General features: G+C 33.0%; 1 protein-coding gene, 1 long non-coding RNA gene and 1 pseudogene across 3 annotated transcripts; 1 reads left to right on the top strand and 2 right to left on the bottom strand.

The window, feature by feature from the left end:
* The first annotated feature begins 5,650 nt into the window (after nt 1-5,650).
* On the top strand, nt 5,651-9,975 carry LOC105122128 (CAS1 domain-containing protein 1-like; annotated as a pseudogene).
* On the bottom strand, nt 9,886-10,157 carry LOC105122135 (uncharacterized). The gene is made up of 2 exons (XR_841646.1): nt 9,996-10,157; nt 9,886-9,950 (listed from the first exon to the last, which is right to left on the bottom strand). It is a non-coding gene; the product is annotated as an uncharacterized LOC105122135 (long non-coding RNA).
* Nucleotides 10,158-10,782: 625 nt separating this feature from the next.
* On the bottom strand, nt 10,783-13,733 carry LOC105122142 (ER membrane protein complex subunit 6-like). Of its 2 annotated transcripts, XM_011021075.1 has the most exons (5): nt 13,635-13,731; nt 13,136-13,271; nt 12,426-12,621; nt 12,204-12,223; nt 10,783-11,111 (listed from the first exon to the last, which is right to left on the bottom strand). In XM_011021075.1, the coding sequence occupies exons 2-5, from the start codon at nt 13,240-13,242 to the stop codon at nt 11,081-11,083; spliced, it is 354 nt and encodes a 117-aa protein (XP_011019377.1). In that variant the 5' UTR covers nt 13,243-13,271; nt 13,635-13,731; the 3' UTR covers nt 10,783-11,080. The 2 variants fall into 2 exon arrangements, with proteins under 2 accessions (XP_011019377.1, XP_011019385.1); XM_011021083.1 differs by lacking the exons at nt 10,783-11,111; nt 12,204-12,223 and adding an exon at nt 11,134-11,239 and having other exon boundaries at nt 13,635-13,733.
* Between the last annotated feature and the right edge of the window lie 1,074 nt (nt 13,734-14,807).

The following is a 14,807-nucleotide window of genomic DNA, read 5'->3' as shown; positions in this document are numbered from 1 at the left end:
TTTTTTATTTTAAAAATTATTTTTAATATCAATACATTAAAATAATTTAAAATTAAATTAAATTTCAAAAAAAAATTAAACATTAACAATCACAGAGAAGGACACCCCACCTGTGCTCTATCTTTCCAATGTTGAATAATGGCACCATGGCTCTCAAAGCGAGGATAAAAAGCATCCTAGGTAGTTAGGTTACGAGTATTTTTTTGTATAATATTTTATATTAAAATATATATTAAAATATATTTTTATTTTTAAAATTTTTATTTTAATATCAATACATCAATTCAAAATATATAAAACATATTAAATTTGAATAAAAAAATAATTGTTTTATTTGAATTTTGAAGAGCAGTCCATTCCCTCCAGCCGGAAACGTGATATGAAGTCGTCGACAGTAGCATATGGCGATTAGTTTTCTTAATATGATATCTGAGTTAATTAATATATACTTCAACTAATTTTAATAAAATTACTAGTAGTTTTGAAGTTTGCAAGATTTAAACTAATAATTTCTTAAATATAAACCTAATTAATTAAGTTAAATCTCTCGTGATGACATACGAACGATCAGTTGATATGCAAAAAGATAATCAAACTGCATCAACACGCCACGCCGTATGACCATCAGACCAGAAAACGATACGCAAAAAGGAACTAATTGTAGCCCACTGTGACAGATTAACTAGCAACTATGTGAAGATGAGGGTAAGAAAAATGATGCGTGCAACTCTCTAATTAAACACTAAAATTTTTCTATTCTCCTTACCAGTCATGTATATGTACTAGAAAAGAATTCAGAGATGGTCAGTTGATCTTCGTCAAAGAGTACAGCCACAGAATACAAAGAAGTAGCAAAGCATAGCAGCTAAAGCCACGGACTCCAGCACCGTAACGAAGGTCCACAACACGTCATCGATAGAAAAATCCAACCACCTGAAGCTCTCTAGACTCAACCTTGTTGTGAAATATGAGAAATCAAATTCCGGCCACCGAAAAATAGACGATGATGACATGGAGAATCCGGATTCCGGCCACCTGAAAACTGATGGATATCGCACGGGAAGCGTATCTTTGCACCGGGGATTTCCTACCTTTTGTTGCCAGTAGGTGTTGGAATTTTCCTGCAAGTAGTGCCAGATCAGGGGTGGGATATTTATGAATTATTGGTGGGGTATTTATTTTAGCGTGTTAAAAAGAGGCCATGAATTTTGAAAGATTAATGTGAGATGGTATTCTATTCTTAGGATGCTGTTGGTGTGGCCAGAACGCTTGCTTGTTTGAAAAATAAATATTTTTTATTTAAATTATTTTTTAAAATTATTTTTAGATTATTTAGATTTATTAATATTAAAAATAAATTTTAAAAATAAAAAAATATTTTTAAAATGTAATATTTATCACATTTACAAACATACCTTTAATAAATAAGAAAGTTACGGAATAAATGAGACATGAAAAATGAACAATGACCATCCCCTAATACATACATGTGTTCAACGTGGATTTTTTAATATTATATGTGTGTGTGTGTGTGGTGTCAATATTAAATGAATCCGAGATATGTCATTCGTGTTCCAATTGATATATTTACAGTAATTATTTTTTTACTTACAACTTAAATAGTAATGTAAAAAAAATCACCGACGACAACAACCATGTGGTTTCATCTTATTTAGGCTAAAAATTATACGAATCTTTTTCACGGTGAAGGATCCGTCCAGGTCTGATTAGTAATTGCCCTGATTCCGTTTCACTCTCTCGTCCTAATTTTAACATTTTACTTTATTCCTTTTTCCTTTTCTCTTTTCCGGTTTGAACCAGTGGTCTTCCCTTTGAAAGGGGAAAAAAAATACTATTCGATTACAACCAGAGAGATACAGGGAGCAAATTCAAGAAATTACCACTTGAAGATTCCCAGGGCTACGGAAATGATGGTGAAAGTAGAACAGTGCTAGAAGAGATTGACAGGTTAAGAGTGTCGAATTTTTAAATATCATATCCTACACAAACAAAATTATTTGGTTTTTAAGATTATATAAACATATTTAGAATTATTTAATGATTTATTATACTAAATATCTGATTTTTTTAATATTTTTTAAAAAATTATATTGTAACAAATTACAAAATATCAAATTATTTAGTTTAATCCACGCAAATTATTTATAGAAAAACTTATAAATTTTCATTTATAAAATAAAAATTGCTATGTATAGAGTGATATAGAGTGATAGCTCATGTTTTATGTCATGTTTTATGTTTTTGTGATTTTTCTGTTTACCATACAACAATTATATCTCTTACAAAGAAAAAGTCATGACTCGTTATCTCTAAATAAATTTAGAAACTCTATAAATTAGTAAAATATTAATTTATTTTTTTAATAATCATCAAGTAGTTATTTATAATAATTTTAAAAATTAACTCAATCAAGTTTTTATTTATTTTTTTTATAAAAAAATATAATTTTTGTATTAATTATACTTTATTTATTAATTTTTAAAATATATTTTAGCCCGGCCATGCTTATGAATTGCTAATACAGGGATGAGTTATTTTAATTATATTCTAATAATTAATAAAATACATATCTTACCATCGATGGTCTAGAAATATTAATTTTTTGAACATACAAGTAATTGCTGACGTGGGGATGAATTATTTTCATGTTATCTTCGTATTGTTTAATTTTATAAAAGTATTTGAGAGTGTAATAATGTTATTTTTTAAATAATTTTTATTTAAAAATATTTTTTTATTTGTTTGGAATTAATATTTAATATTAATATATCAAGATATTTTAAAAACATCAAAATAATATTAATTTCAAACAAAAAAATAAAAAATGTGTTTTTTTTAAGAAACAAGTCCTTAATTGTCTTGAAATACTGAAAGCCAGGTCCATTATTTCAAGCTGTCTGAATATTTCCTGAAGAATTAACCTGGTTGATAGTTAATATAATAATTTTTCATTTAAGAGCTTTGACCGGTTGGAAACTGTTGCATCGGTCTTCGTGGTTAGGGATTGGGATTGGGATTGTTACGTCTTTAGTATTTTGATAGAGTGTTTTTTTTTTTTAATGTTTTTTAATAAAAAAATATATTAAAAAAAAAATACTTTAGTATTTTGATAGAGTGTTTTTTTTTAAATGTTTTTTAATAAAAAAAATATTTTTTATTTTTTATATTTTTGTAGATTAGAACATTAAAATCATTAAAAATCACTTAAAAAACTAATTATATATTTTTCAAATAAAAAATAATTTTAAAAACATTTTAAAAAATAAAAAGAAGCATAATACCAGGAAAGCACTAAGTACCAACGACCTTTTGCCAAACTACCCAGCAACAGCTCCAATACACATGGCTTGTACGCCGGCAGCAAAACACCATCACGTGCCTCCGGATCAACGTCATTAATCTTTCCGATTTCAAGTTAAAGGAACAATTTTTGCATTTTATGCTGAGTTGATCAGCAAAATAAATACCATAACTTGTAATAATTAAACAAGAAATTGAAATCACCTTACCTGTGCATGAATCTGGGGCGAGGGATAACGAGCTCAGGTAGTAATGGTGTAGCAAGGTTTGTGCTGGCGATTGCAACTTTTTTTTTTACAAGGAGATTCTCGTTTAACTGCCTTCTACATACAGACTCCAGGATTCTCTAAATATAAAAAATAAAATGAATTTATATGCCATGTCAACAGACCAGCCCATTAAGTTCATTCCGAACTTTGTCTCTCTCTTGTATTATACTTGTTTTTCTATTTTCTTCAGGGAACTCACATGTTTTTTTTCCCTGTCCATTTGAATTATTAATCAAAATTAAATTATTTTTAAATGGCCGGATCACGCATTTTTATATTGTTAATGGATATAAATTATTAAATTTCTACTGATGCTGACTATAGAGTATAATGGCCATTTAGAATCTCGATCTAACCTATATTTAAAAAAAAAATTAATTTTTTTATTGAAAATTTATATTTTTTTATTAATTATATTCTATTTATTAATACAAAAAAAATTTGTTTAGATATATTAATATAAAAGTAATTTTTTTAAAAAATTATTACCTTAATAACTTTTTAAATAAAAAAATATTTTATATATTTTTAAATAAAAAATACTTTAAACTATTGCCGACGCATGCACTTCTCTGACACCAATCCAATAACTTGTTACAAAGAGCTCACTGCATAACGGGAAGCAAAAGTAGGAAGAGCCTGAACTTGAAAGGCTGAGCTAAATCTCTGCCACGGGCCCACGAGCATAACTACGAGATTTGGTTTGGGCTGATTAGGCTTAAAGCCCTGGCTGTGGGTTGTGAAATAAACTCCAGTCAACCCAATCTTTATTTTCTTTTTAAAAAAAAAGCTTAAATGACAATGTCACCGACATCCACGCGCTTTCCAAATCCGCCGACAGCACATTCAATTTTGTTAGTGACCGATCCGATCTGCTACACCACATGCTAGCACACACCGAGGGGTCGCAGGTCAGTGACTCGAGTCCATGCCGAAATAAATTTCAGCAATGCTAATTCCGACGAAAAAATATTTCTGAAGATTTTTAATCCAAAGTTTGAAATTCAATGGTATGGTTTAACGCGTGAGATTTTCATTTTCAGAAGAAATAACTAAAATTGGCATCACCCATTTTACTGGGCACAAAATATCAATCAAGATAATTGCAGGATAAACGACAGTACATGGGGCAGTATCAAAAAAGGGAGGTGACAGTACATGGTTTGCTAGAGTCGGATTGGGTCTTCCAGCAAAGAAAAAGAGTTTGAATCTGCATACCAATCCATTTTTTGCCATCGAATGCCAGCAAGTTAGTCAATATCTGGGCTGTTAACCATCATTTTTTATTCTCGAAACTTCACTGTCCAGTTCACTTCCGTATTACGATATTCTAATCGTTTAAGATTTTCAAACTTCACTATTAGTGTCGAGGAGTGCTGTAGTTTTGTTTATTTGTCGGTTTTGAAAGTATATTTTATTAAAAAATATTTAACTTAAATTTTTAATATTTTTTATGGTTTTATATTAAATATTAAAAATAAAAAAAATTAATATTTTTTAAATATATTTAAAAAAATATATTGCACTATAATATCAAACACTTATTAGAGTACATAGAAAGCCCATCTGGATTGGGTCTGTCCATTCACAAGCTCTTAAAATACTATTCAAGTTCAAATAATAGTTTACCCCTAAAATAAAATAAAATTAAAAAAAAGAAAGATATTAGTATAAGAAATGTTTGCAATGTTGACGGGGGAAAAAGAAGAGGAAGGAATTGGTGGACCAAAAGAGCACTGGGTTGACGCGTCAATGCCAGTAAGCCTGCAAATCTAATCAACATATTAATTACTCATATATATTATTATCAACTAATAAACAACACAGCATTCTTCACATCTATCCCTTAAAAATCCACAAAGAAGTGCTTGTATCGGCTGTGATTTAACCTGTCTTATATAAAAAACAATTTTTTTTATTTTAAATAATGTTTATAAATTATTTTAACATATTAATATTACAAATAAAATTAAAATAATAAAAAATATTATTTTTAGGTAAAAAATGTTTTTAAAAATCTCACTAAATCGGAAAAGGTGTTCACAAGTTAAAAATAAGAAGGTAGCCTCCATTGCGGTTTCATAAAAAACACATTTCTCTCAAGTAACCGCTGGTGCTTCGTCTCTCTACACGCTTCCTTTTACCGTCTCTCCCATTTTCACACCAGCAAATCATCTGCAGCAAATCACATATTACAACAACACAGAGGGACAGACAGAGCTAGATTTTGGAGCAAATTTAGGGTTCCGTTTAATACGTAAACTACCAGATCTGGCATCGCGTTAACATGCATATCATTCATTTTGCTGAAGTCAGTCGTGCTTGAATTGAACTTACTTAACCCAGAATCCAAAAAATGCAGATGTTATCTCCTGTTACTCCCGGCCAGGTGAGTGGTTCTCTGAGCTCATTTCTCTTGGATCTCGGTACGATGCTTGATTTAGCCGGTAATTTTGATTGTATAATTACTAGGAACGATGTTTGTTAAATTTTGGTGCAGTTTTCTTTCTTGCTTGGGATCTTACCTGTATTTGCTGCTTGGATCTACACCGAGTATTTGGAGTACACAAAAAACAACACCTTAGCCAAAGCGTAAGTTAACGGTTGCTACTACGAAAGTTAAATTCAAGTTAAGTTAATTTTTTTTCTTAATTTGGGATGTTGGTTTGCTAGTAGGCATTCTGATGTTGGATTGGTTGAATTGGGGAACGAAGCGGTTAAAGAAGATGATAGAGCTGTTTTACTAGAGGGAGGAGTTCAGTCTGCTTCTCCCAAAGCTAGGAGTTCAACTTCCACATTTCCTATTTTCAGGTATTGCCTTTTTGAAAATCCTCAGTTGCTGTTAAACTTTTTTTTTTCTTTCGTTTTTCATGCTTAAATTAAATTACTGCTCTTGTTTTTACTATATTCAGGTTCTTTACAATGGAAGAGCAGTTCTTGATTGATAATCGCTTGACGCTTAGAGCCATGTTAGTAATTTGTTTGTTGAATCTAGATTAAGGAAAAACATTTAGTTTCTCGCATCTTAGCAAATTTAAATACTAGTTCTTTCTTCTTTGCAGATCGGAATTTGGTTTCTTTATGATGTATTTTTACATATGCGACCGCACTGATATTCTTGGCTCATCTAAGAAGGTGCCACTCCTTTGTGTCATGCAATCTTTATTTCGGGGTCTGTAAGTTTTCAGCAAAGCATGTGGTCAACAATAGCAACACTATGCTATCATTTACAAAAAATCATTTTTGCAACATAAAAACATCAAACAGCTGACTCACAGTGTAGATGGGTTATGTGCTTGTCAGGATTAAAATTTGTAAAATTTGGTATTTTTATTTTACTGCTAGTGATTATGTTTTAACTTTGCTAATATCTGTCTCTGCAGAGTTACAATCGAGATCTTTTCTTGTTTCTCTACTTCCTCCTCATCATAGTTTCGGCAATAACTTCTTTCAAGATACATCATGACAAGTCACCATTCTCTGGGAAACCTATACTTTATTTGAATAGGCATCAAACTGAGGAGTGGAAAGGCTGGATGCAGGTTTGGCATTCTTTCAGACAGCATGACTATATGTTTTCAAAATGTTCATTGAGTTTTCTTAATGTGTACAAGATTTGGCAACCGATACTCTGTAAATATTCGTGGTTATTTGGCTTTGACATCCTATGCCTGACTTAAATTGTTGAACAGTATTGGCAAAGTCATCTGTTGAAGCATTCTTCAACCATTTAGAGATCATCTTTCCTTCTTTTACATGTCATGTGTTTTTTTAACACCAATGTATGTTGAAGTTCTGAGATGTTTCTTTTATATTTTGGCTGGGTTTATTCATATGTGCTTTCTGTGCATGCCATAATGTATGGTCTTACCCATTTTTCTGGTGTCTTGCAGGTATTATTTTTAATGTACCATTACTTTGCTGCAACCGAATTTTACAATGCAATCCGTGTTTTTATTGCTTCATATGTGTGGATGACTGGATTTGGCAACTTCTCGTATTATTATGTTCGCAAAGATTTCAGTCTTGCTAGGTTTGCACAGGTATCTTTTCACCCTAAAGTTTAAACATAGTTCACCCTAGCTCTCTGCATATTAATGTTCTTCCAGTTCTAAGTTTCCTTTGTTTTTTTTCTGAGCAGATGATGTGGCGGCTTAATTTCCTGGTGCTATTCTGCTGCGTTGTACTGAACAATAGTTACATGCTATACTATATTTGCCCCATGCACACTCTTTTCACTCTTATGGTTTATGCGGCACTTGGTATTTTCAACAAGTACAATGAGATTGGATCAGTCATGGCTGCGAAAATTATTGCCTGCTTCTTTGTAGTTATTCTCATGTGGGAAATTCCTGGAGTATTTGAAGTGATTTGGAGCCCATTTACTTTCCTTTTTGGTTGGTATCTTGCCAAATGTTCATTTCTATTGTTAAAGCATTGGGCGGGGGTTGGGGATCCTAATGCCTCAAAGTACTGCAGGTTATACTGATCCTGCGAAACCAGATTTGCCCCGCTTGCACGAGTGGCATTTCCGTTCTGGCCTTGATCGTTATATCTGGATAGTTGGAATGATATATGCCTACTATCATCCAATGGTAAGACACCACATCACTCATGGAACTTTTGTATGTGCTTGTGGTTCTTTAATGTTGTGGTGGAAATGGATTTGGGAGTCTTTGAGTCAGTGGCCAAATAATTAGTGTTTGTTATTTTAGGTGGAAGGATGGATGGAGAAACTAGAGGAGACAGAAGCAAAGTGCAGAATATCAATTAAAACAGCTGTTGCAACAATATCTCTGGCGGTATTATAGCCTTGTTGACTGTTGTTGCTGTTGGTTATGATGGCTGTGGTGATGATGTCTATAACAGATTTTGTGAATTTTCTAGGTGGGATATATGTGGTACGAGCACATATACAAGCTGGACAAGGTTACTTACAACAAATACCATCCTTATACCTCATGGATTCCCATAACGTACGCATTGCCCCCTTAAATGTGCTTGTAGTAACTTTTCAGAAATTTTGCTTATTATTATTATTGTTTTCTGGTTGATCAGTGTGTACATTTGTTTGAGAAATGTCACCCAGCACTTCCGCTGCTACAGCTTGACCCTGTTCGCGTAAGTGACCTATAAGTTGATTCATGTATTTGCTGATTTTCTCCTCCCTTGAATTGAAGTTAAATCATTTGCTGGAGGCACTGATAGGAGGAAACCTTAGGGAACTCCTTTTCCTATGAGTCTGGATCTATTGTTGTAGAACTTTTAGTGATTTTATTACTTTGTTTTCTAGATGGCTGGGGAAAATCACACTGGAGACCTACATTTCTCAGATCCATATCTGGTTAAGGTATGATATTGTTATGCTGGTGATTTTGTGGATGCTCACACTGGTTTCCTCATAGTGGTTTTTATAAACTTGCAGATCAGGAATTCCAGATGGCCAACCAAAATTATTACTTTCTCTAATTCCAGACTACCCAATGTTGAACTTTATGCTTACCACCTCCATATATGTTGCGGTAAGCATCAATCTTACTATTTTAAAATCTCAAAAGATAATTGGTACAATTCAAGCACTCAAGAACTGTCAAATTTTTTGCTTGTAGGTTTCTTACAGGCTCTTTGATCTGACAAATACGTTGAAAACAGCATTTGTACCCAGTAAAGATGATAAGCGCCTGACAAACAACATCATCACAGCAGTTGCAGTTTCAATTGTTCTATATTCACTGTCATTTGTATTCTTAAAGGTCCCTCAGATGCTGGTAAGTGTTACCTTTATAAATTCTTGACGAGTATTGAGTTGCTTCGACACAAGTAAATACGATTCTTGTGCTTTCCAGCACTGAAGAGCACTTCCAGCAAAAGATAATGAGAGTTTTTGATGTGCCTCCAATGGTAAAATGGTGGAAATACACATCCATTGGCTGCTGCTTGTGTGCCTCCCATGGAATACTACTTGAACATTATTGCAGCTATAGAACAATTATAATTTATTGTGCAGCTTGTCATCTGAATGTTCAAGTGGCTGATACTCTTTGAATTTACAGATTTGAGAGGAAACTGCAAGATTGCTATCTGTTTTCCATGAGCATGCGGGAAGAATATAGTTCCACAACTAGATTTTGCCTCTGAAAGAAAATGAACGATGAAATGGATTCATTTCAATTTGTCACCGGGGAGAAACGATGGAAGGATCAGTATCAGTGGTCTTAGGTCTCGTTACTTTATTGTATAGGAAGGTCGTGAAAGACATGACCTTCAGCAGAGGTGTTATTTTTGTTTTGATTAATTTTTTCACAGCAATAGTAAAGCAATTACTGCAGCAATGTAAAATTCACCGATCAAAGCAATTCCCTGCGCTTCCATGAGTTTGACATTGTATTGAGTAGTGTTTAAAGCATATTGCACTGAACTTTTATTGGCTTAACATCTCACTACATTAGCATGTGGGATTATGATATTTGAGCTAGATATCATCAAGAAACTATGGTTTAATGAATCCTGATGCTCATTTTAAGGTTGCTCTAAATAATAGGATGTGTTTTGCTAAGCTCTAAGATAGCGGTGGTTGTTTTCTTGTGATAAAAGAGATGAAAATGGGTGGGATGGTGGGGATTTATTTATTTTAAACTTGTTCCACTAACGTTGTTTATTTTTGTCTTCATTAAACTTGTTTTTATTTTTATGTGTCCCTTCTGGTGAGTTAAACGCATTTTAATAGTGTTATTGCAGTTTGCAGTTAAAATACTGTTTGTCAAAAAAATAATTTTTTTTATTTTTTTTTAAATATTTTAAAATAGTTTTAATATATTAATATTCAAAATAAAAAAAAAGTTATTTTAATATATTTCTAAATAAAATAGAAAACCGCTAAATATTTTTCTCAGTTTTGCCTCTTCTATTTCCGAAAGCTTTATTCAGCTCTAATCAGCATGGGGTACCCATCGAAGTGAAAGATTGTCAAATGAGATGAGCGAACCTTCTGCGGAATTCTTTTATATATTGCACGCTCTCACTATCGGCACGGATTGAGCTTAGGACCCCAGTTACCTCACGAATTGTTTGATTTTCATGTAAACATAGCCTCGAGATCTATTATTACGGCATTTCCCATCCATGAAAAGCAAGGCACGCTTCCCAGCGAATTTTCACATGAGAATAAAAGAGTCACACTGCGAGCTTAAAATGCATACTAAGATAGAAGATTGTTGTCATGGGATTCAACCAGCAAAGATAGAGCAGCATTCATACAAAATTGAATGAGCAAAGGTCTCCCAAGTGTAGTCAAGCCTGAACTAAAGGCTTTGTTTAACCAAAACACAATTTAAACAAAGACAACACCAGACAAATAATCTTTGTGATTGTTTGTAATGGATACAACGCATTAAAGCCATATTCGAACTCAAAGGTGTTGTAAATGCGCAGCAGCAGCAGCAGTGGAGCTTCCTTTCCGTTCAAGACAGAGCAGCTACCTTGTCTCTTCATCAGAATATATGTACGATGTCATAAGCAAATCTACTCATGTCAAGAAAAGCAGAAAAGCACCATAGTAAAAAGGCAGATAAAGCAAATCTTTTTATGCCTGATTCTTTGAAACCAGATGCTTTCTGGTATCAGTGTCTAGAAGCACCCTAGTTCTGCCACTGAAATCAACAAATAGAAGAATTTGACCAGTTATTTAAGAAGAATATATATATATATAATATATATATAGACACACCCTCCTCTACCCGCATGCAACCCATATACAGTCCAATATCATCAACCAAAGCAAGTCTGGAGCCTACTTAACCCCCCGAGTACCACTACGTGTTTAGCAAGGAATTTAACTTTATGGATGGAGAGTGAGGTGACTCCATTTATAAGACAGATGGGGGCATGCTTTTAAGATAAAATGCAAATTATTTGTTTTTGAAAAAGAAAAAAATAACTTCAATTTTTTTTTCAGGATAACAAAATTACCAATAGTGCATATTTACCTTCACATTTATTGCAATATTTTCAACACCATTCTTTCACATTCTCCATAATGCATCCACGCATATAAATATTATAATGATCATCCGAAGTAACCTGTATTTATTTTTTATGCACATATAAATAATTTTGAACAATCTACCTTGTTGTATACTATTCATGACTTGAAATTTGTGCACAAGTTTTTCAATGGAGCTTTTAGGTTTACAAGCACACAAAAAATTACACCAGTTTAATATCAAAATATAATTTAAATTTTTATTAGCTAATTTAGCTACTGAAAGTCTTGAAATAATTTAATGTCTTTATAGTTATTAGAATTCAAAGAGCACAAGTTTATTCACATAACAACATGGCAGTTCCATAACAATTACTTTGATATGTTTTGTTTTGCAGCGTTTCAAGTACGACACAGCACAGCAGCCAAAGCAGCATAACAACACAAAACAAGAAGGAGAAACAGGTCCTTAATCAATTAGCTCAGGGGAAATGAAAAGTCCCTGATGATGCTTATGTTGAGGAAAAATAATATAATCCTTTATTTGATAAGATGACTAACACAACTTATCACTGCAATTATATTTTTTAAGTATATTAACCGAAAGATATCTTAAATAATGCAAAGGATACGTCCAGAACAACACGAACGACTGCATAAAACATAAAAACACAGTCAATCTACCTGTTATCTCATATATGAATGAGGGTAAACAAAGAAAAGCAGATATTTACTTCTCAAAGTGTTCTAGTTGCAAGCAAGAGAAAAGGAATGCTATGAAAGAGTAGAATCTTGGGTAAAGTGAAATCAGAAATGATAGGAAAAATGTATTGATAGATACCAGAGAAACATACCAAAAGCCCACCCAAAAAGCCATCAAATACAACTCGGTTCCAGGAGTCAAAGTATGTATGGATGGAAAACTTTGCCTTGGCTATGAGAGCAACTGAAGTGATAGCCATCACAAGGAAATAAAAGACGAATCCAGTCAAGCCAGTGAATCCCAAGATTCCAGCAATTACCCCACCAATGATAGACAAAAATGTTCGGCTGTACAGGAAAAATTTAAGGCTTAGATGCTGTCATAAACACGCAGCAGACTCCAAGCTACAGTTTATATCTTGTAATAAATTACTGCTCTGTGATTTTCCCACGAAGATTTCAACTTTCAGCTATTTCTCAACCTCTAAATCTCACCAGGGTCCCAAATAACCGGTTAAACCTTGCCCAAATTAATCCTGAAACACACCTTCCTCATTCTTCCTTATTCAACTGTTGTTATGCCATCATGTTCCTTAATGAATTTGTTACGATTAAGCATTTTTCTTTAGGAAACATCAACTCTACTTTCTACTCGGTTCTTTGAACCAGAATAAACTGGTTTTGCTGTAATTCACACATAATACATCAACCGCAAATCATACACATGGCCAGAATTCTCCCAAATAATCATAAAACCTAATTTCTAACTTGAGCTGAAACCTTTAGGGGCATGTTCACACACAAAACTTTTGCATTAAATACTTGATAATGGCTCCATAAATCTTAATTTATTGAAACAAACCTGTAATATATAACTTTCATGTTACTTTGCAAATTTTCCGCTCTGAATGTTTGCAAATCATTCACAGCATCGCTTGACTTTTTCTCAGACTCGTTATGCCCCGCCATAGCTTCTACCTTTAGATAATCTTATAAATCTGAAAACAGAAAAGCAACCATAATGAGAAGAACCTCATATTTGGAATTAGCATTAATTACACATTCTGAATTCTTCACTAAAAACGAGAAAGGGTCCTTAGATAATCAAGAGATCCCTCGAGTTTAATTAAAAAAAGAACTTTGTACATCACAAAAAAAAAAACGAATTGGGTTGTTTATAAAACCAAACAGCATTAAACTTTGTTGAAAATCGAAACCGAAGAATTCGCTGAAAACAGAACGAATTTAAAACTAAGCGTACATGAATAAAGAATTTATCATTATTGATAGATCCGTGAACTGAAATATATATATATATAACAAACTCAAATAATAAAAAGAGAGCGAGAGAGACTTCAAACCTGTTCTCGCACTGTTACTTCAGTAAACTCTTCTTTGTCTTCGATTTGTTGCCTCTTTAAAATCATCAAAGCCGAGTGTATTTCGCTTTGTCAATATTCACTTACATCCTTCAAACATTCCATATTTTCAAATATTTCCCAATACTATGAAGGTTGAACTTCCAGTCCCTCCAGTATTATTTCACTAAACGACGCCGCTTTCAGCAATTTAAGAACCACTTGATACAAGCAGAGCAGCAAATGCTTCTCTGGCTAATAACAACCCTCTCTCGTCCAGGTATGCTTTTCTCGTCCAAGATTTTTAATGGGTTTTTGAGATTTTCTTGATTTTAATCGATAATCTGACTTCTCTTCTTGATTTGTTAACTTCTTTTTAAGACAAGTTTCTACTATGTATTTGAAAGCAGGATGCTCTTTATTATTAAAAAAGAAAAAACCTTCGATCCCTTGTGTACAAAAAGCTAATATACAAAAAGCCCACTTATGAACAAAAAGATAAAAACTTTCTCAAAGAATCTGATGTTTTCAACAAGTTAAAGAAAGAACCAGTATTCTATTAGCTTTAGATTACTTCAAGTCAATAGCCAATTCTAATTCCTTCAAAGGTTGCCTTCCTGATGTTGTTGTATGGTGGATGTGCTCTGCAGGAATTTAATGTTCAGTCTTGCTCATCATCTTATAGAGAATATAGCGAATGAAAATTGCCCTCCAAATACAATTACATCCAATACATTTATCAAAGGTTTATGTTGCAGTGGAAAAGTGGAGTGGGCAATGAAAGTGCTCGATCAAATGGGGAAATATGGGTGTTCACCTAATGTCACAAAATATAATGAACTTTTGGATGGTCTTTTCAATGCAAACAGAATAGAAGAAGCTCTTCGGATAGTTGGAGAGATAGAAGAAATGGAGATCGAGTTGAATTTAGTGACTTATAATACCATTTTTTCTGGATTTTGTCATGCTGGAATGCTTAAAGATGCTTTGCAGGGAAAATGCTGGTTGGGGGTACCAAGCCTGATGCCATCACATATAACACAGTAATTTATGCATACTGTGAGCAAGGCGAGGTAAAGAGTGCCGTCCAGCTTGTAGATAGATTAACAGAGGAGAGGGGTATCCAGACATATTTACATGCACTAGTCTTTTGGGGGGGGGGGGGGGGGTTGGATT

The sequence above is a fragment of the Populus euphratica genome, unplaced genomic scaffold, assembly GCF_000495115.2.
Source record: "Populus euphratica unplaced genomic scaffold, PopEup_1.0 scaffold1.1, whole genome shotgun sequence".
Taxonomy (NCBI): Eukaryota; Viridiplantae; Streptophyta; class Magnoliopsida; order Malpighiales; family Salicaceae; genus Populus; species Populus euphratica.
Note: the sequence above shows the minus strand (reverse complement) of the source record. Positions and strands in the feature narration are given on the sequence as shown.